This window comes from Nicotiana attenuata, chromosome 8 (genome assembly GCF_001879085.1).
Source record: "Nicotiana attenuata strain UT chromosome 8, NIATTr2, whole genome shotgun sequence".
In the NCBI taxonomy this organism is placed as follows: domain Eukaryota; kingdom Viridiplantae; phylum Streptophyta; class Magnoliopsida; order Solanales; family Solanaceae; genus Nicotiana; species Nicotiana attenuata.
Window position 1 is genome coordinate 33930613 of NC_031996.1, and position 21278 is coordinate 33951890.

The 21278-nt window shown below is 41.3% G+C and overlaps 1 protein-coding gene across 1 annotated transcript; it reads right to left on the minus strand.

Moving 5' to 3' along the window:
* LOC109231644 lies at positions 211–1070 on the minus strand. The gene is made up of 2 exons (XM_019397291.1): positions 854–1070; positions 211–767 (listed from the first exon to the last, which is right to left on the minus strand). The coding sequence occupies exons 1-2, from the start codon at positions 1068–1070 to the stop codon at positions 211–213; spliced, it is 774 nt and encodes a 257-aa protein (XP_019252836.1).

Here is a 21278-nt window from a genome sequence, read left to right on the forward strand (position 1 = left end):
ATAAAACGCTTTATGCTAACATTGCTCTTCCAGCGTATGATAGAAACTTAGTTTTCCACCTTTGAATCCTACTTAGCATCCTGTCAATTAAAGGTTCATATTGTATAACTGTTAACCTTTTTGTGCTCAGTGGAATCCCCAGGTATTTAAAGGGTAATTCTTCTTTAGCGCATCCTAACATTTCCATAATGTGTTGCTGAGTCATGTCGCTCACTCCACCAAAGTAAAATACAACTTTTGTTTGGATTTGCAACTAAAACTGAGACTTGCAGAAAATATTTGAAATTGATGGTGGAGTATCTTCACTGACTGCAGGTCACCTCTATAAAAAAGAAGGAAATCATCAGTAAATCCCAACTGTACTAGGTTGACCTTAGCACATTTTGGATGGAATTTAAATATCTTGTTATCCTTCAGTGGCTTCAGTAACTTACGCAAATACTCCATGGCCATCACAAACCAGAATGGATATAGGGATAACCCTGCCTCAGCCCTTTTTTTTTCCTCAAATGGTACAACAGGCTTACCATTGATTACTACTGAGTAAGACACTGTACAAATACGGGCTATTATCCATTCCGCAAACAACTTAGGGAATCCTAGCAACTTCATCACCTGTTCAATATACACCCTTTCAATAGAGTCGTAGGCCTTTTGCATATCTATTTTGAGCATACATCTTGGTGAAATGCTCTTACTTCCATAACCTTTGACCAGCTCATGGCTCATGATGATATTGTTTGTGATCAGTCTTCCTTGTACAAAGTCTGTTTGGAAATTATCTATTAAATTTCCATAACATCATGCAGTATTGATGTTAGAACTTTAGAGATTATCTTGTAGAGCACTTTACAATATGAGATTGGCCTGAATTCCTTGATAGTAGTTGGGTTCATAACTTTTGGCATCATAGTAATGGTGGTGTAGTTGATGGCTTTACACATATCAGCGGAGTTAAAAAACTCTATTACTGCTGCAGTAACTTCATCACCCAAGATGTGCCATGTCTTTTGGAAGAAGAATGAATTATACCCATCACACCTTGGTGCTTTGTTGTCATTGATATCCATTATAGCCTGCTTTACTTCTTCTTTAGTAACTCGTTAGATAAGCTGCAATTGTTGATCACAATTAAGAGTATACCCATTCTACATGACATCTAGTATAACTACTAGCAATTGAGGTGCAACAGTCCCAAGTAGTCCTTTGTAGAAGCTGAATATTTCCTCTTCAATTTCAGTTGCACTTTGGAGAAATTGCCCTGCACTGTTTGTTAGCGTGCCAATGTGATTCTTTGCCTACCTATTTTCATGCAAGCATGAAAGTATGATGTGTTAGAGTCACCTAATTTAAGCCACTGTACTCTTGACTTCCTCTTCAAGACACATTTCTCGACCATCAACCAGTTTTTCAATTCCAGTTTTGCAGCGTTCTCTTGTAATATCGCCTCTGAATCATGTCCTGGGTAGTCATATGAGCTTGGATGCTTCCCAGTTTGTCCCTTACCACTTTAATCTTATTCCCTATACCACTAAACTCTTGCTTGTTAAGTTATTTTATGGCTCTTTTTAGCACTTCGAGTTTTTCCACACACTTAACATAATTGGTCCTCTCCCATTTCTTTTCCAACAATGCTTTACTGTTGCATCAAATTCCTTGTGGCTTGACGAACAATTAAGAAACTTGAAAGATTGTGTTCCCTCTTCATTTGTACAATTAAACCAAACACTTAATGGGCAATGATCTGAGAAGCCAGGAGTCATAATGATCCCCTTCATGTAAGGCCAGTTCTGTAACACTCCGAGTTTATCAAGATTCTGCCGATCCTGCTATGGATGTGGTTGTTAGTCTAGGTGAACTTCCTACCCACAATCTTTAGTTCATCAAGCCCAGTATCTAGTAAGAAGTTCTTGCAATCCCTTACCTCTATCTCCTGAACTGGATTCACATGTACCTTATCCTCACTAGATAGGATAGTGTTAAAGTCACCCATTACTAAACTTGGCCCACTGATTCCATTCATAGTCACCTTCAAATCCTCCCATAGTGTTTTCCTTTCTTTGCCCATTGCCAATTGTTTAATATCTTCTTCATTGTTTAAACTACATTGTCCTTCTTTATTCTATTTTCTATAACTGTCATAAGTACTACTCTATTCTCCCTTCAAAATTTTTTTAGTTCTTTTTGTTTATAGACTTTATTCAACCCCCTAACATTCCATGTTATGATGTTTATTATAATATAACGAATTGTTGTGAGCCTCCTCCTTTATCACTCCTACTATGCTTCCCTTTTGCACTATGGTTCTTAGATAGTTGTACTATCTTTTGTGTTATATCAACTAATGCCTTGAAAGCATTACCAATGTCTATTCCCACACTGTTCTTTGATGCAATTTTTTCCCTAGCAAGTTGCCATTGTGGGTCATTCCCCTGTTGGGGCATCAGCTCATCTCCTACAGTCTCCAGTTATTCAAGGAACCTACCTTGAGCATCAATTTTGTTCACAGCAGGGTCAAGAACCCTCACTATTCTCCGTTCATGTTTCTGCTTCAAGTCTAAACCCCTCTGTTGGCCACCCTTCTGCTTCTTCTTTTGATCTCTACACGAGTGGCCTAGCGAACAGCATGTTTGGCAATACTGTGGTTTCCAATCAAATTGCACCATCTTCTCAATCACCTTGCCTTTAGGATCATGTAGTTTGATTTTCTCCGAAAGAGGCCTAGTGATGTCCATTTCAATCAGGACCCTAGCATATGAGACTGTATTAGCAACTGTAGTACAAGCATCAACATACAAAGGCTTGCCTAAACCACTTCCAATTTTGCTTAAAGCCTGCTTGCTCCAGTAATTGAGCGGCAATTTCGGGAATTTGACCCATAGAGGAATGTTTTTCAGAACTTCCTCATTGAAATCAAAGCTTCCTCATAGTTACTTATATTTCTAGGAAACAAATGTTACACTGTCGAAAATTGTGATCCTTGCAATCAAATCTGTTGTCAAAATCTCCTTTGATGTATCGACTGCATGTTTTGTGGTTAAAACTTTCGCTGGAATCTTAAGATGTACAACGTATAGATATCTCAACAGCTTTCAATTGACTAAGTTAATTAAAGTCCAGTTTTCCAATAATTCTTGAATCAAGGATACCCTTGACTTCCCTGAAAGATCAATCTTTTCCAGCATGACGCTGCAGTAGTGAAGTTTTTGCACCACGATACTGAAAATAAGCAAATGAACACAGAAGAGTTTAATTTTCAACATGAAGACTAGCAAATTCAGCCTAGCTAGCTTTTGGTCGATAAGGTAACACAGGTCACGCTTCAAAACAAGCGTGGCCTTTAGTCAATGAAAGACAATGCTTTTTGCAAATCGTAGAGAGCCATTTCTGTTGTCAAAAGCTCCTTCCAACTCATTCACTGCATGATTTGTGGTTAGCCTTTCCCTTGATTAATCTTGAACACAGAAGCCATCGATATTAATTCAACACTTTCAGGATCATGTTAAAGTCCAGTTTTCACATTATTCTTGAATCAAGGACACCCCTGACTTCCTTTTTTCCCAACATATGAAAATTAGCCCGTTAAATTATATACATGTGATAACGCCAACTACTATTTCAAAAAAAATGGCTTTTCTTCGTCAATCTATTTGTTTGCTCAAAAGTTATCATATACCTTATGAGTGTAAGCAATATAAATAAATCACGGAAAAATCATAGCAAACCGTAATAATCCATTAGACCAAATGAAAGACGCGCAAATAAGTACTCAGCGTTAGGAAGAGAGACATTAAAAGCTTTTATTGATAGTATTGCTTTGGTCTCCCTCTCCATGAAGAGGTTCATAGCCTTACAATGATGTTCCACTTTCCCATAATATGTGTATCGTTATATCTTTCTCTCTCTCTCTTGAATAGTAAATAAGAAGAAGCCCCTTTTCTAGGGTTTCCTCTCTTGGTATTTATGGCTGTGAGCTTCGTGAGCTGGCAATAAGTGGTCGTGACCGCGTTGGGGTTTCGCCTTCATGATGACGGACGGGCCGCGGCCTTGTTGATCGAATCAGATAAGGGTTGAATACCGCTAATTCTGAGTGGTCATACCACTAATCAATCATGAATTAGCATAAGACGGGATTAACTTCGTTAATTATCGTGGGATCGGATTCTGACACATACAGTTAGTCCCTCCGCTTATTGAGGTCGTGCCTTGGCCGAGCTCGATGAGTGGATTTCATCGACTGTAGTTTGAGAAACTCGGATAGGGAGGTCGACTGTCGCTTCGGTCGAGGCCGAATTCTCTTTGGCGATGGCCCTTAGCCTTGTAGAGTGTCAGTGTTTTGTTATTGTGTTATCAAGTTGCCGTTCGATCGAGGTTGGACTCTCCTCCTTGGCGAAGGCACTTGACCCCTTAACTTAATTCGAGTGAGGTCGAGCTTAGTTGTGCTCTGATCCTTACGTTTGTTTGGGAGCATACCCGTCAACCATGGCGGACGGGTCGTATGTTGTGCGGCCGAGGGGAGTAAGGGCACGCTTGATACGTGTTTGGCAACGTTCAAAATTTTGAGGGCGCACGGAACATCTCCTTAGCGTTCATAGGTCGTTACAACCGTTTCGAGGGCGAGACACCGGTTGGTGACTGAAAAGCGGCTTCACGGAGCCTGTCATAATGACGCACGTTTCTGTAGAATCGAACCGGTGTGCGGTTGGTCATGTAGTTAATGGTGGCTGTTGGGGTTCATGAAAGCTACTTGTTTTGCCTATAAACTGGATGATGAAGTCGACCCTCGCCCTTTCGAGCACTTCTTCTACATCAGGACTGAACATTTAGTGGCGTGCTCTACTGGGTTCCCAGAGGCTTGGAATCATGACGTAAGTTCCTTAATCGTCGAACTCCCTTTTCTGCCCCTCCTTACGTCTTGTGCTCATAAACGTTAACTCGTATCAATTTTGTAGCCGAAAAGATGCCGCCGGCTCCGTTGGCTGGGATTCGTGAGTGGGTTGAGGCCGTGCTCCCCCATACGGTGGGGATACGCACATGGGCGTCTTTCTGGGAGAGGCATGGCCGTAGGCCTGTGGCAGGTAAAAAATTGATTTCTTCTTCTGTTACGCTTTGTTTCAACTCTATTAATCAACTTTGTTTTTCTGTGATCAGGGAGGGCATGCCGTGTCAGGGCCCCTCATTTGGCCTTCCGTCGGCCGGGTGCAATTGCTCGACTTACTGCAGCGCCGGTGTCGCGCCCAATACCGAGGGCGGCATCAGTTGAATCTTCAGCGGTTCCTTCTCCAGCACAGGCCGCACTTCGGGACGAGGGGCCATCGAGGGTTGTGCGCCCTAGAGCGGAATCGCCATCAGATGGGGAGGAGGAGAGGCCATTGATAAGGCGTAGGGTCGTGTTCACGCCGGCTCCTCCTATGGTAATTAATTTGGACTCCCCCCTGACGGATGCGGAGAGGAGTGCGGTTGCGGCGCCTGCCCTTGAGGGCGGACAAACAATGGGGGTTGCTCCGGTTGGCATAGGCCATGATGATACCGTCGCTTTGGCGACTCGGTTGGAGGTTCCAGTCGCTGAGACGGGAGGTAGTTCCTCAGCGGCTGCTAATGTTGGTGAGTTAAGCGCTCCTTCGGTGGTTACGGCGGGTGGTTCCACCTCGCTGGTGACGGAAGGAGGAAGGGATGCTGTAGGAGATGAGTACGAGTTCGAATCCAACTTGGACCCCGACGACGTCTGTATGTTCCAGGAAGGCTTCACCAATTCAGCGGTGTGCGGAGAGGGGCGATGTCGCGTCATCGAGGTTACCACGGAGTTGAACTTATTGCTCCAAGGGGAAAGCTTGGTGCCGCAGTTCGAGCTGCTATGCTCGGAGGCCGAGAATGCATCGTTGAGGGACGTTACGGATATCGGACTGATGAATGAAGTAGCTGTGATGGGCTTGAGGGTGTGTAATATGACGTTGGTTCACTTCTTCTTCGTCTTAGTTTGTTCTTTAACTTAATCGTTGTCTTTGCTTTGCAGTCTTACTTGTTGGAGGTGGAGAGCATCCGTCGAGCCAACGTCCGCTCGGGGATATTTTTGCGGACGCTGGAGAAGTACTGCCGCTACCGAGATCGGCGCCAAGAGATACGCGTACGCTTGAGGAATGATCCCCGTAGCCGGGCCTTGGTCGAGGAACTGGCGAGGCGGGAGCTTCAGATGCAGCAAACACTTGGCAGAGCGAGTGCTCTCGAGGAGTAGCTCCGGCGGAAGGATGAGGAGCTCGAGGCGGGGAAGAGGGCTGCAGCTGAGTGTGAGCGTCAGGTCCAGGCTAAGGCGGCGGAGGCCGCTGCGGCATGGAGCGGGAAAGTGACTGCGTTGGAGGGTGAAGTCGCAGTATTGAAGCTTCAGGTGAGGGATGCCTCGTCGAGGGCTGGGGTGTTGAAGGAAGCTATCCACGTGCACGAGTCCCAACGGGCGTTGGAGAGGGCTGCTGCGGCCTTTACAGAAGCGAGTCTCGAGGAGCGGATCGGTGTCTTTGAGCAGGATGCCCAAGTCATGGCGGACCGGATCACAGCCTTAGAAGAAGAGAATCAGCGCCTATGGGACCAAGCCGCTTCTTCCAGCCAGGCTCGCGAACTTTGGGTCTTTGCTGAGGCCCAGCGTGATGTATATAAGAATTTGTGGGAGGCCGGCATCGTAACCGAAGCTGCTTTCGAGGGGGCGCGTCAAAAGGCTCGTGAGGCCCGTATCGACCGTGGTTTTGACGCGGCGACGCTAGAGGCTGACGATGGTGCAGTTGGTGGCGCGGATGGCGTCGAGTAAAAAGATGTTATGCATTTCGCCGTTTGGCGTTTAGGTGTTTCTTATTTTTCTTTTTCTTTTTCCTTGTATTGACCGGCCCTGGCCGGGTGTAAGCGGGGATGACCCGCAATTAACTTTGTAGATAAATGAGATCTCCTTTCCGTTATTTGCCTTGTGTTTATTTTGTACCTCCCCTTTTTCCCCTTTAGATTTTTCTTTGCATGCATTCGAAGGGGTGATTTGCCTTCGAGTTTGACTCTGGTAGGCATGTTAGTTTTTGATTGTTGACAACTTTTCTTCTTCGACTCGAGGTGAGCGAGTCGGAGCCGTTGCTTGGCGATAGCGGCACTCAGCCTTTAGCCTTAGTCCCAGTTCGGGCGCGGTCGAACTATCGACCGTGATGATAAAAAATGCGGCCTTGTAGTTTGACCGGGGCCGGACTTTACGCGTCCCTAATCTTAGTTCGAGCTGGGAGTACTTACTTGAATGGCGAGGGTGCCTAACCTGCACTTCGATTCGTTGGAGGTTGGGTTTTGCTGAGTTCAATGATGAAGGCGCTTGGTCCGAGTCCTGGTTCAACTGTGGTTGAACTTGTTAGATTTGAGGACGAAGGCGTCTAGCCTCATGGTTCAAGCGAGGTCGAACTCGTTGGATTTGATGGCGAAGGCGCGTAGCCTGAGTCTTGGTTCAACCGTAGCTAAACTTACTAGCGAAGGCGCATAGGCTTGATTTAATGGCAAAGGCGCATAGCCTGAGTCCCAGTTCAACTGTTGTTGAACTTTGTCAATTTTGATGGCGAAGGCGCGTAGCCTGAGTCCTAGTTCAACTGTAGTTGAACTTACTGGCGAAGGCGCATGGCCTTGATTTAATGGCGAAGGCGCGTACCTGAGTCTCACGCTGTGGGTATTGGGTGCTGAAGCTCGGTTTTGATTCGAGACCTTGAGCAGCTTATACGTTGTCTTCCCAATCGGGGCATGTAGGCTGTTTTGAAGCGACTCTCGGCTCGAGATATCTCCGTGCCGGTTTTCGGCCGGAGCCCGTATCGGGGATGCGGGTTTACAGAGATCCTCCCTTGGGGGGGGGGGGGGCTTTTTCTTTTTGTTTGCACTATCTGAGATCGGAGAGAGAGAGAGGACTTGGATCTTGATTTGAGATCTTCGAGTTCCCCTTCGAGTTTGGCGTTTCTTTCCTTTTGGTCCAGGGAAGAACTACGCAATTTTGCTGGGAAATCCCCACAGACGACGCCAAATTATTTGCTCAAAAGTTATCATATACCTTATGAGTGTAAACAATATAAATAAATCACGGGAAAATCATAGCAAACCGTAATAATCCATTAGACCAAATGAAAGATGCACAAATAAGTACTCAGCATTAGGAAGAGAGACATTAAAAGCTTTTATTGATAGTATTGCTTTGGTCTGCCTCTCCATGAAGAGGTTCAGAGCCTTACAATGATGTTCCACTTTCCCATAATATGTGTATCGTTGTATCTTTCTCTCTCTCTCTCTTGAATAGTAAAGAAGAAGAAGCCCCTTTTCTAGGGTTTCCTCTCTTGGTATTTATAGCTGTGAGCTTCGTGAGCTGGCAATAAGTGGCCGTGACCACGTTGGGGTTTCGCCTTCATGATGACGGACGGGCCGCGGCCTTGTTGATCGAATCAGATAAGGGTTGAATACCGCTAATTCTGAGTGGTCGTACCACTAATCAATCATGAATTAGCTTAAGACGGGATTAACTTCGTTAATTATCGTGGGGTCGGATTCTGAGCCATACACTATTCAGGTTGTGCTGAGATTTCCTGTCTTGAATTTAGGACTTGATAAAATCCGTGGTATGCATTTGGTCCAATAAAAGTTTAACTGCCTACAAAGTGCAGTAGTTAATTATTATTTTGTTTCAACAATGCAGTAGTTAATTAGCATAAGTTGATTCATGGACATAACTTCTACGTACTCGAGCGATCTGTATGAAATTCACCCATACATCCGCAAAAGAATTTAATAAAAGAAGAAAAAAAAGAAAAGAAAAAAGGAATAAAAATTAATGCAACTTTACTAGAATGTGGCACAAAATTTATAACACTCTTAAAATTTTGCATAATGCAGATACAAGCAGACCAACAGAGGCAAATTCGATTCAAACTTGGATTCAACCTTTATATATGGTCTTACCAATGTACCCATTGCACTCATGTCGCAATATCAACAACCTCTGTAGAAAATGTTTGGTTCAGTTGAAACTACAAAAATTATATTGCATCTGCCCGTATATACCAGAATGTGGCTGCTAGCTACCACCTCAATTTGAAAATTATATTGCATCAGCCCCTACATTGTTGCATGTAGTTTAATGACCGAATGTTACAATAATGGGCTGCAAGTGTTTAAGGCATGTAAATACATTTACTTTCCCAAGGTAACTACAGACTGAAATTTAAAGCAGAATTCTAATTTATAAATAATATAATTCCATATCAATCCTGGTGTAATCATTCATAAAATGTACTGTACATTAAAATTCACCAATATCATAAACTAAAATTATAACTCACCCATATTGTAATTATATTTCACGTAAACTAATTATCCCAAATACTTGGGATAGTTAATGATCAAGTCTACTATACCAAGACCATTAACTATTAGATTAATAGTATATATATACTAATTGGTCCTTCTATATAAGCATTCCCCCACCCATAGACCAATTATAGCATGTAAAATCCTTCAACATCAATTACTGCAGGTGGATAACCATCAGGACCAAGACCAGCATCTCTCCTTGACAACATGCGACTGCCAGTACGAAGTGTAAAGGGAGGTACCCACCTCCTAGTAGACCATGAGACAAGAGTCCAATTAAATTGCAAAGTCCACAAATGTGTAGTCCAACCCAAGCCCCATAACTTCCAGAACCATCACAGGCATAGCGGATTGTGGTCGGACTATCGGCGTCCCCATAGTTTGTAGTATTTGCACTGTTCCAGTGTTTCCACACTCTTCACACTAAATAAATATTTCAAATGAAAAGAAAATTAGTGATAATATTAAACCTATGAAAATAAATAAATAAACAGGTAGTGGAAAAATGAACTAACTGATATAATGGCATTAAAGTGTCTTGTGCCCCGTCGAATGGTTGACCCAACCCGTATGGGTATAGGCATACTGGTCCAACAGCATCCATGACGCCTCAACTAAAAGACATGATCAATTGCATTACAAAGGGTTTATCAATATAATAAAAACAGTAATAACATCAATTTGAGTCGACAAAATGATTATGTATGTAATAGGTTAATTCGTAGCGCATATATATATATATATATATATATATATATATATATATATATATATATATATATATATATATATATATATGCACATTAGAGAATCACAGAAATTATATATGCCCAATAAAATATCTGAACAATAATTTTTTTAATGAAGAAATTGCATGGAGTTTCATTTCCGGTGAATTTAATTAAGCAGTAAATTAAAACTGTTGTACAGTACTCCATTAAATACAGCAAGGTAAAAAAACAGATCTCAAACAAATTAGAGAAGAAAGACATATATTATACTCTAATCATGTAGGTCAGAGAAGGATGGTGATCACGCCCAAATATGCCTTATAAAAAGGACTAAGCGGTCGCTGCAAATATAATCCGGTTTACAAGTCCGGAGTCGAATCCCACAGAGAACTAAGATTTAGCTACAGCTGTTCACTATCACCAAGAAGACAAGCTTGAACAATTCCTAACTTATAGATATTAAGATTCTTGTGTTTAACTACTTAACTAACAAATTAAAATAGTAAATTAACAACTAACGATATTGAGGGTTAGAGAAAAGATTAAGGAGGTCTAGAGTTATGATTTCCCCAATTGTCGGAATCCTTCCCGCTATGTCTTCTATAATTTTGCCTAAGTATTCTCTACCGATTATGAGCACTCTTATTACCGTAAATCTCTCCCGAGTAATTACGACAATTTACTAGACGCACTCTCCCGAGCTACGCTAGCTGGCTTTTAATACAGCTCACTTCAGATCGCACCCAAGGCTTCGTTATCCCTAATCCCACCTTTAAACCCTCGGTTATTGATCCCTCATATACTCTGGGAGTGGTGTTGTTCAACAATTACCTAAATATGCACTCTCTCCCGAGTTATGCATACTAAATAGGCACAGCTAATTGAGAGCTCTTCAATCAACCAGAATATAAACGTAGTTGAACAAATAGAGAAAAGCTATGGCTCAATTATATAAAAACATAACAAGAATTTATCCTACAAAAGGTTCTATCAAACTCTAGATAACAAATTAGCTATTCATAATAGTATGTAAAACTACAATACTAAAAGTCATAACCAACAATGAAAAATAGGAAGAGGAAGGAAAAACTCGTAGAAGAATTCTCCGCCTTGCTCCCAATGTGTTCTTGCCTCCAAGGGTGTTGTCTAACCCTAAAGTAGTGTCTCTCCGCCTCCTTAGGTCTAATTTGTGTCCAAAATATGTCCTCTTCTTGTTCTAGGCCGGCCTCCTTTGTTTTATATAGGGTTTAGGACTTAAAATCCCATGTTTTACACTTTAGCCCCTGAAATTTACGCTTCCCACCGCGGTTTCACCGCGATCGCGGTGGAACCGCGGCCAAACGCCCTCGCGGATTCTTCATTCTTCAGAAACTGCCTTCCACCGCGGTTCTGCCGCGGTCGCGGCAAAACCGCGGTTTTTCACCCTGTTCCGTTTGGAATTTGGAAAAACGTAAAACATGAAAGTTGTAGCCCTTTGAGTTAGCTTTCCAACCATATATTGTGGAGCCCAAATGGAGTTCTGAGCAAAAAGTTATGTCTATTTTACTAGACAGTGCGCAATATGCCTCCTCAAGTCTTCGTTCGTACTTAATTATCAAATTTGACCCCCGAACACGATCCCGGCTTAATTCCTTGAGCTTTTACTCAGACTTCAAAGCTTCAAATCACTTAAATTCATTCCATAACATCTATATAGCTCGGAATCACACCTACAAGGCATAAAACACACAATTAGTGCAAAACACTAGCGATTAAAGCGCAAACTCAATTAAAGTGCAGTAAATTCGAGTGTAATAAGCGACTAAAATATGCAATTATAGCCTATCATCAACACCCCACACTTAAACCATTGCTCGTCCTCGAGCAATCAAACTACACTTTTTTTATAGACACGACCTTTTTAAACAATTCTCCTAACTCATCACACCAAGAGTATTTAAAATAGACTAAGCACAAAAGCGTAACATCTTCACCTCAAGATTTGACTCACAAGTACCACACGTTATTCACAACTCACCCACTTACTCTAATATAGAGGTCACTGACATTACCTTTCCTTCATGAATCAAGTGCCCTCACACAACAAAAGAGAGTAGTTCCACACAATAAAATTTAAGAACACTTAGGAACTCAAGATAGAAAGAATTCACTCACTCTCAGAAATAACATTCATATGCCACAAAAGATGCACCATAAGCTTGCCCGTAGTGTACTACTCCACTAATCGAGCTCATTCAATCTTGGATCAATTAGGACTTTATTTGGTTGTAATGTAGGCTACGGGACGGGTAGGATACATTTAGATATAAGAGTGACTACACCTCCCTAAGCACTTTAATACATATACTTTACATTCAAACCACATACTTATGTCAAACCAAACTCCACCTTCACATCAATGTATATTACCCCATTCTTCTTTAAGCACACTTACATCAAGAGCCACCACTTATCAAGGAATTTTTTTTTCACAAGAATCCAACTATTTTTTTTTTCAATTCAAGTGGCTCTTACTTTTTCAAAATAGTGCACCTTTCTCCTTATTTCATTAGTTCCACTCAAAAGCCAAACCAACCACCCCACACTTTAACTTTTACAAAGTTTACATAAATAATTCAAGTAGCTCATGAGAGGTTACAATGGTTCAAATAGATGGTTAATTCGAACAAATGGGTAAGGCTTGTAATGTGGTTGCCAAAGAAACAGGATTACAGGCTCAAAGGGGTTAACTACGATACATAATAATTAGGCGGGTAAAATATACCTATCTGTCTCAACAAGAAATGCCTATAACACTTCCTAGACTGAATAAAACTACTATTTCGCTTTACAAACACACCGGGCAAGTTCTAGGCATCAAATGCAATGCACAGAATATCACAAAACCTCACACACACATGGCACATAACTCACTCAGGATTGGATTCATCAAGACACTCTAGTCAAAGCAGTTAAGCAAAGTTAAAATCATACAATTTAAGGTACTTCTACAAGAGCAAAATTGAGCCTAAGCGTCACAACCAAAGTACTCACTATTCTCAAGGCATAACAAAGTCAAGAGATGTTTCTTCAATTCAAAACTCAACACAATGGCTCCTATTCCTAAAAAAAATTAACTACACCCGGTTCAAACAAAACCCTTGGAAAAGAACCGTGGCAGAAAGAAAAACCAAGGGGGAATTATTACACTACCTAACAAAAGAAAATCTTTTTTTTTAGACTTAAATCCCTCAAGAAAATTGTCTAATAGACCATCGTCGGGAAAAGTCCAATCTTTTTATAAAAAAAATTATTAATCTAACACAACTAAAATAGCATAGAAAGTCACCCAGACGATCTCCTCACCCCACACTTAAAATTTTGCATTGTCCCCAATGCACACCATAACTAATAAAAAGGATAAAAGAGACTCCCTGGTAGGCCAAAGGCCGAAGCACTACAGCTCCTGGGGTACTCAGACTTCTCCCCAGCTTGGTCCTTCGTGCGGGTACCTCACACTTAGTTCCAACCATTTGGTTTGCTGTTGCATTCTTCCAATACCTTTGCTTATTGTGCTCCTAGAAAATAAAAAAATTGACACTACCAAAAATAATACAATTAGAAAAAAAAAGAAAGCAATAAAGCTGGGTTGCCTCCCAACAAGCGCTTGATTTAACGGTGCGGCACGACGTGAATCACTTTCTGCCTCCACTTTGAACTTATGAATCGGACCCCAAGTTTTGATTCTGCTCTATGATCATGCTCCTGGGGTGGTGGAACGAATCTGACTAGCCCAATAAAATAATGTAGTATTCTGCACTTCTTGGCCTTTATATGAGGTGTGTAATTCCGACTTTCTGGCAAGAAGAATTCCAGAATGTAAGCACTTTGTTCATCATTCCTTGACTCCTCAAATGGCTCGGACGACTTTATTTCCATATCATCATCTAAACACAATGTGGAAAAATGCTTGGAGTGAGGACCAATGCGCTCAACTACATGAATATTGGGACTATCTACATTCTCAATACTAATGACAATAGAGTCAACTAATATGTATCCTCAATATCCTTGGTTGACTCTAGTATCTCTTCTACAACATCGACATCCTCAAAATCTAGTGTGAAACCGAAATGGTCAGAGAATAAATGATTCAACATATTTTTGATATATATAGCAGTCACAATATTGAGCCAATAGCCACCATATGAGACTGATAGACGAACGTTGCACCACTTTGGATATTCTAATTAGGATTTTCAGGATCATTAAGTAGTTAGTTTTAATTGAGCGAAAGGTGGTGTTGAAAAATATGACTTTGATTGTTCGTCAAGATTATATGATTAGCCATGTTTCAGGTTTTTTCTCTCTCCACCCCCCCTCCCCCTCCCACTCTCTAAATTCACGACGTATATTTAACGAAAACTTTAGAAACGACGGGAACGACATGATTATCACAAATTATATGACATACATGGGGATATATATCAAAATATTTCCCTGCCAGGTTACATAAAATGCCTATCCTGAGCCTGAATTCATTCAATCAACATTGTACTCTTTTATTAATATCTATAGGAACTTCAAACGACAGTCATGTTACCTTTTTTTTCCACCAAACAAAAGCATTCTACTTATAATTAAGACAAAAAACTATACACTAGTTCATATGAGGTTTTTGCCTCATGTGCAACCCACACAGGGAACATATGATCCCATGAGACTTTACCTACTAGTGAAATAGAAAAACAAGCTAGTTTGTGAACAGTCATGTTAGCTTGAGAGGAAAAAATTACGGTCAGTTTTTATCTAGATAACTGCTATTAGTTGGACTGTTGGAGCGATGTCTATGCCTAATTACGTGAAATCGGCTGTAGGAATGTGAAGTAGTACTGTATAAGTGTCCGATACAGTATTTTATTTGAAGGCTAAATTTTGATTTTTCATTAATGGAGTACATTCCTCTAAAACTGGTCATTGCATAGTCTAATAATATTGGACCTGTAACGAAATGGTGGTACCTTGAGCTTCCAAAGTAGTACATTGATGTCAAAGCGTTAAAGAAGTGCCAAGTCAGGATGAAGTTTCAGTATTTATAGTTTAGTCCTACTTTTTATGTTATTTTCATTAGTTACCCCACTAGGTAGTTCTTGCTTTTATACTCTGTAAGACTCATTGTAGAACTTATGTTGAATGAAAACCTATCTTTTTCCTGTATTTTCCTTTCTTCTTCTTTATAGTTTTTCCTAGCTCTTTTCATGGCAATTCCCTTATGGGAATCGTTACAATTGGTATCAGAGCCGACGATTCTCGGCTATTCATCGGTGATAATGACAGAGTCTAGTGGAGGTTTGAATCAGTTAGAGCAACAGATTCAAGATTTTATGGATAGATCGAACAAAAGATTGCAACATATTGAAGAAAGGTATCAAAGTCGTTTCCGGACCTTCCATAGTTCACAAAATCAGTATAACTTTCAAGGGTCGGAAAGTGAGCAGCGGGTTTCTGGCAACCTGTATGCATATCATCAGTATCCTAGTACTAATCCAAGTTTCTATTGAGATTCCTGTGGTAATTTGACTGGTGGATTCACTAACCCAACTGATAGAGGATTGAATTATCTCTATTCACCCATAAGTCCTTACTCTTACCAGGTTCCATATGCTTATCAGATTGAAAAGAACAATCCGGGTTTCTATTTCGTTCAATCCTATGATGGTTTGGTGGTGTTGATGACTGCCGCTGGGTTAGATAGCTTACTGAACTCAGGTGCTAAGTATGTGGAGACTAATTGCTCACAGATGAATTTTCAATCACTTAAAGCACCTCTAGACTCAATGGGTGGAATCGAAATGGGTTATGATTATTTGGAGACCGGTCACCCTCCAATTGAAGATGGAGATTCAGTAATGGAGCATATAGAAAACAACGAAGATCAGGTGTTTGACAAATTGCAACAGCCGTTGGCATTGTCGAACGCCACTACTAGTTTCCTGAAAGTTAAGGATGAAGATGTGGAGGAGAAAAAACAAGAGGAAGACCAGATGTTTGATGAAAGTTCTCGCACAAATGAAACTCTGGAAATAAGCCCTAATGAGATCAAAACTTGCGATGTAAGTCATGTGATTCCATTCTCCACCAATTACGTGCTTGTCTTCACTACTGAAGACCAAAATTCTTTGAAACTAGATAAGGAAGGTGAGGAAAGCCATCAGCGATAGAAAATGAAGGTGCTGAAGTTTCTGAAAACAAGGTATGCAAGGTGTTTGATGAATATCCTCAAAGGGACGAAACTGAACTACAAGCTGAGTTTTGGTCAACCAGAAGAAAGAAGGATGTTAGAAATACCGGAAATAGGGTACTTGAAGTTGTAAAGTTATCCATGGGAGATGCCTTAAAGAATTTTGATGTGAGCAATGATGGGAATTTTACTTTACTTGAATTAGGTCAGTTGCTGCAGGTTTTGTGCGTGAACACCAGTCATGATTCATCCAAAATTGTGGAATATTCCTTGTTTGCATTGAATTCCAATTTCTGTATGGTTGAAGATGTTTATCATCTTTCTAGAAATCTTGGAATGTTGAATACACGATTGATTGTTTGCACTCAACAGTATCGAGAGTCACTATTTTGTGGTACTTCGAGCAATCCCATGATTCTTTTCTTCAGTGGCTTACTTTATTTCTGGTTCGGAATTTTTGTGGATATTTGTGGTTGGATAGGAGGTGGTGGAACGCCATCTGTTGATTCCCTATGCACTAAAGGCCAACCAAATTTTCTTGCATGTCATTTCAACGGAAGTTTTCTATTAAAATATTTCATGGCTCTCAATGGTGATATTAAGTGCGAACTTCCTGATGTTGGTTTTCCTGCTTTAGGAGATTTAGGAGCTAGTGTAATAGCTCCTATGATGTTGAGACTTGCTTGTTGGTTATTATAACGACCCGACCGGTCATTTTATGAATACCGCTCCGTTTTCTCCCATTTATGCTTCTTTATGCTTTGTTCATCTGTGTTATATGGTATCGGGTTAGTCGGTTCGAATTCGGAATGGTTTGGGAAAGGTCTGAGACACTTAGTCTCTCAAGTTAGTCTTTTAGTTGGAAAAGTCAACCGGAAGTTGACTTGTGGGTAAACGATCTCGAACTTTGGTTTTTTTTGATTCAGATAGCTTCGGGAGGTGAATTTGGACTTAGGAGTGTGATCGGAATGAGTTTTGAATGTCCGGAGTAGATTTAGGCTCGAATTGGTGAAATTGGAATTTTGGCACTTCCCGGTTTGTAGCGGAGATTTTGATATAGGGCTCGGAATGGAATTTCGGAAATAGGAGTAGGTCTGTTGTGTCATTTGGGATGTGTGTGCAAAATTTCAGGCCATTCGGACAAGGTTTGATAGACTTTTTGATCAAAAGAAGAATACGGAAGTTTTTAGAGTTCTTAGGCTTGAATCCGTGGTTGATTCGATGTTTCGATGTTGTTTTGAGTGTTCCGAGGGTTGATACAAGTTTGAATAGTGTTATGTGACTTGTTGGCATGTTTGGTTGAGGTCCCGAGGGCCTCGGGATGGATTCGGATGATTGACGGGGAGTTTGGAGTTTTGGTGCAGCTGCAGATTTTTCTGCGTATGTTGTTTCCGCACCTGCGGATAGGGGACCGCAGGTGCGATGCTGCAGATGCATTTAAGGGCCTCAGGTGCGACCAAGTGGAAAAGTACTGAAGCCGTAGATGCGGAGCTTTGGGCACACCTGCGATAGCGCATGTGCGGGTGTTTGAGCGCAGGTGCGAGATGGGCGGATAAGTGATTTTTCGCAGGTGCGCACCTGGGACCGCAGGTGCGAGTCCGCAGGTGCGAGAATTTGTACCGCAAAAGCGGTTTAGCTGGGCAGAACATAGATATTTGGCCCTTCGCGATTTTCAGCTCTTCTTCACCATTTTTAAGTCGATTTTGGAGCTTTTTGGGAGATTTTGAAGAGGGAATTCAAGGGAACTTCGTTGAGGTAAGATTTTTGAACATAAAACTCGTTTCTATGGTGTTATTTCACGGATTAGGCTTGTAATTTACGGAAATTAGTGGCTGAATCTGAAGAAAACTAGGGCTTGAAATCGGAGGCCTTTGATTAGGGATTTGAGGGGTCGTTTGTGATCAGATTTTTGTATATTTGAGATGCACGAACTCGTGAGAGTGTAAGGATTCTATTGATGTGACTTTTAATGGATTTCGAGACATGGGCCCGGGGGTCGGGTTTGGTCAATTTCGGGATTTTTGGTGTAAATTGGTTATTTTCGAGTGGGCTTTGTTCCTTTAGCGTATATTGATGAGTATATTCTACTTTTGGATAGATTTGGAGCATTTGGAGGCCGATACGAGAGGCAAAGGCATCGCGGGCTAGAGTTTGGACCGGATTGAGGTAAGTAATGATTGTAAATGTTGTCTTGAGGGTTTGAAACCCCGGATTTCACATCGTTGTGCTATTTCGAGGTGACGCACATGCTAGGTGACGAGCGTGGGGTCGTGCACCGTTGGGGATTGTGACTTGGTCCGTCCGTACGACTGTTAAGTCGCGTATTTACTTGAAAACTATTTGATATTGTTATATTTTGGAAGGTATTATTGTGTTTGGGGCTAAATGTTGTGTCTGGGCCTTGTGCCGATTGTCTGGACTCTAAGGGGCTTTTACTACTGATTTTCTCACTGTTTTCGGTTGATATTTACACTCAGTCATACTATGTTCTTACTGTTTTCATAACTCGGTTTTATTCACTCCTCTTGATTTCATAAATGATATTTTTAGCCGAGTACTTGTTTTACTGTCAGTCCGAGGGGCTTGAGTGATTTTTGACTGAGTGAGGCTGAGGGCCTGTGTTGTGAGGATGTTATGGGATCGGGTTGCGCGCCGCAGCATGTGGTACTGATTTGTGATATTTGAGAGGCCGAGGGCCCTGATTTATTATGCCACGAGGTGGCTTGTGATTGTTATGAGGCCGAGGGACTGTTTGATTATTCCACGAGATGGCTTGTTATAGCGCTTGGGCTGTAGGAGCCCCTCCAGGAGTCTGTACACCCCCAGTGATTGCGGGTACCCAGTGTGAGATGTGATATTTCCCGAGGGGCTGTTGTTGTTTCATGCTATTGCCCGAGGGGCTGATATGAGTGATTGTGAGATAGCCCAGGGGGCTGGTTCAATTGATATTTGCCCGAGGGGCGGTTATGGTACAGGTTTTGCCCGAGGGGCTGTTTTACGTTTCTATCCTTTTACTCACTACTGTCATCACTCATTTGAAACTATTGAAAAGTGTTTTAAAAAGGGTTTTACTAAACTGAGATGTTTTTACGAGTTTTACTGCTTTACTACAATGTTCTGGACTTATACTGTTTTGCTGTAGCATTATGCTCTGGTTTACGTGTTTTCTTACTGCTCAGCTGCCTTTACTTTTATTACTTACTGAGTTGGCGTACTCACATTACTCCCTGCACCTTGTGTGCAGATCCAGGATTCTCGGGTCACGCTAGCGAGTGCTGATTTGTCTTCCAGTAGGCTTTCGGAGTTGACTAGGTAGCTGCTTGGCGTTCGCAGCCCAGTGCTTCTCCTTCCTATCTTTATTCCGCTTTGTATTAGTTTGTTTCAGACTATGTTGTCTTTTCATATTACTAGACGAGCTGTAGTTGCTCATGACTGGTGACACCCCGATGTCGGGCTGTGTTTTGTTTCTGCACTGTTCTATTCTACCTCACATTTCGGGATTTTAGCTTATTAATGACTTTTAAATGACTTATTATAATTGTTGGATTGGTTTTAGGGTTTGTGTCGGCTGGCCTAGTTTCACGATAGCGCCATCATGACCGGGTCTGTTTTAGGGTCGTGATAGTTGTGGGATTATCTAAGAAGTGGTGCATATGGTTTCCTGCTTCCGCTTTCTAGAGGTGCTGATAGTTCCCCCACTGCTCCTATAGTTAGTTGAATGTGCCAGCTTGTTATAAAAGAAATTGCAAAGTGCAATGAGCAGGTAACAATAGATGCCTTTCTAATTGGCCATTACACTGATGGTCAGTTTCAAACAATTAGCAAAGAATTTGATAAACGTATCATTAACACTGTATTTATGGGATCTGAAAATAGTTCAGAAACTACAATCACTCAGGCTAAGGTGTTGGTTAATAAGATTGCATTTGTTAGAGCCCTTATGGATTGCAGTAAGACAAGTTGGATAGAAAAGGATCAATACTTATTTGAAGTCTTGGAGAAATACTATGGAAAAAGGGAATATTGGCCAATAAATGAGGAAATCTATGATGTTTGTTCATTGGTCTTTTGCGCACTAACGTTTTATCCTCTTCTGAAGTATAGGATATTGATGCTTATCACTAATGATAGTGGAGTAACAGGTACTCAGCCAACTAGAGTATTTGTAGAAACATGGGAGTTGGAACTTGTCTTTATGTGTCAACAATTTGAAGGCTCAAATGCTCTTAGCTTCTTTTGGTAAGTCCCTCATTGAGTTGTAATAGGAGCTACAGATATGTTCTTGTGTGTCTCTTTATTGTGGTCCATCTCACAAATGTCTGATTGGATTAAGGGCATTTGGAATGCATTATCCATATCACTGTCGAGCTATTTGAGATATGAGGCTTTATTATCTGTAGAGGGAATAGGAAGTTCCATGGTTGAGAAATGGTGTAAGAAGATGGTGGGTGAACTTTTTTGTGTTCCTAATTCATTTACTATTATGGCGTTGTTGTCCATTGAAATTGAATGGAGCGAGATGATGTTTCCATTACTGTGAAGGGAATCACTTTATTCAAGGTTATGGTACAAACTCGAGACATGGTGGTGCAATCCAGATACTATGCTATCAGTGCCAAGGAACTACTATAAAATAGATATTGTGGGTCATCCAAATAGGAGCAATGAAATAGTAATGGTTGTGTTTGTCATTTAGTTAGTTGGGCTCTTTTGTTTACTGCACTATGTCAGACACAGAGTGGGTTGGTTGTTTATTTTGATTGTGGTTCTTTGGTTTCATTTGGTATCGGTAAATGGAACGTGGAAGGCATCAGAGAAGATCTTCGTGGCAAATAATGACACGGGTGTGGCTGCCTCCTCTACTTATGGTCTTGTTGAGAGGAGAAATGAAACTACATTGGGGTTTTATCCTTTTGGTAGCACAATTACTGGAACAGTGAATGTTGTTAGAAGATTTATACTGTTGT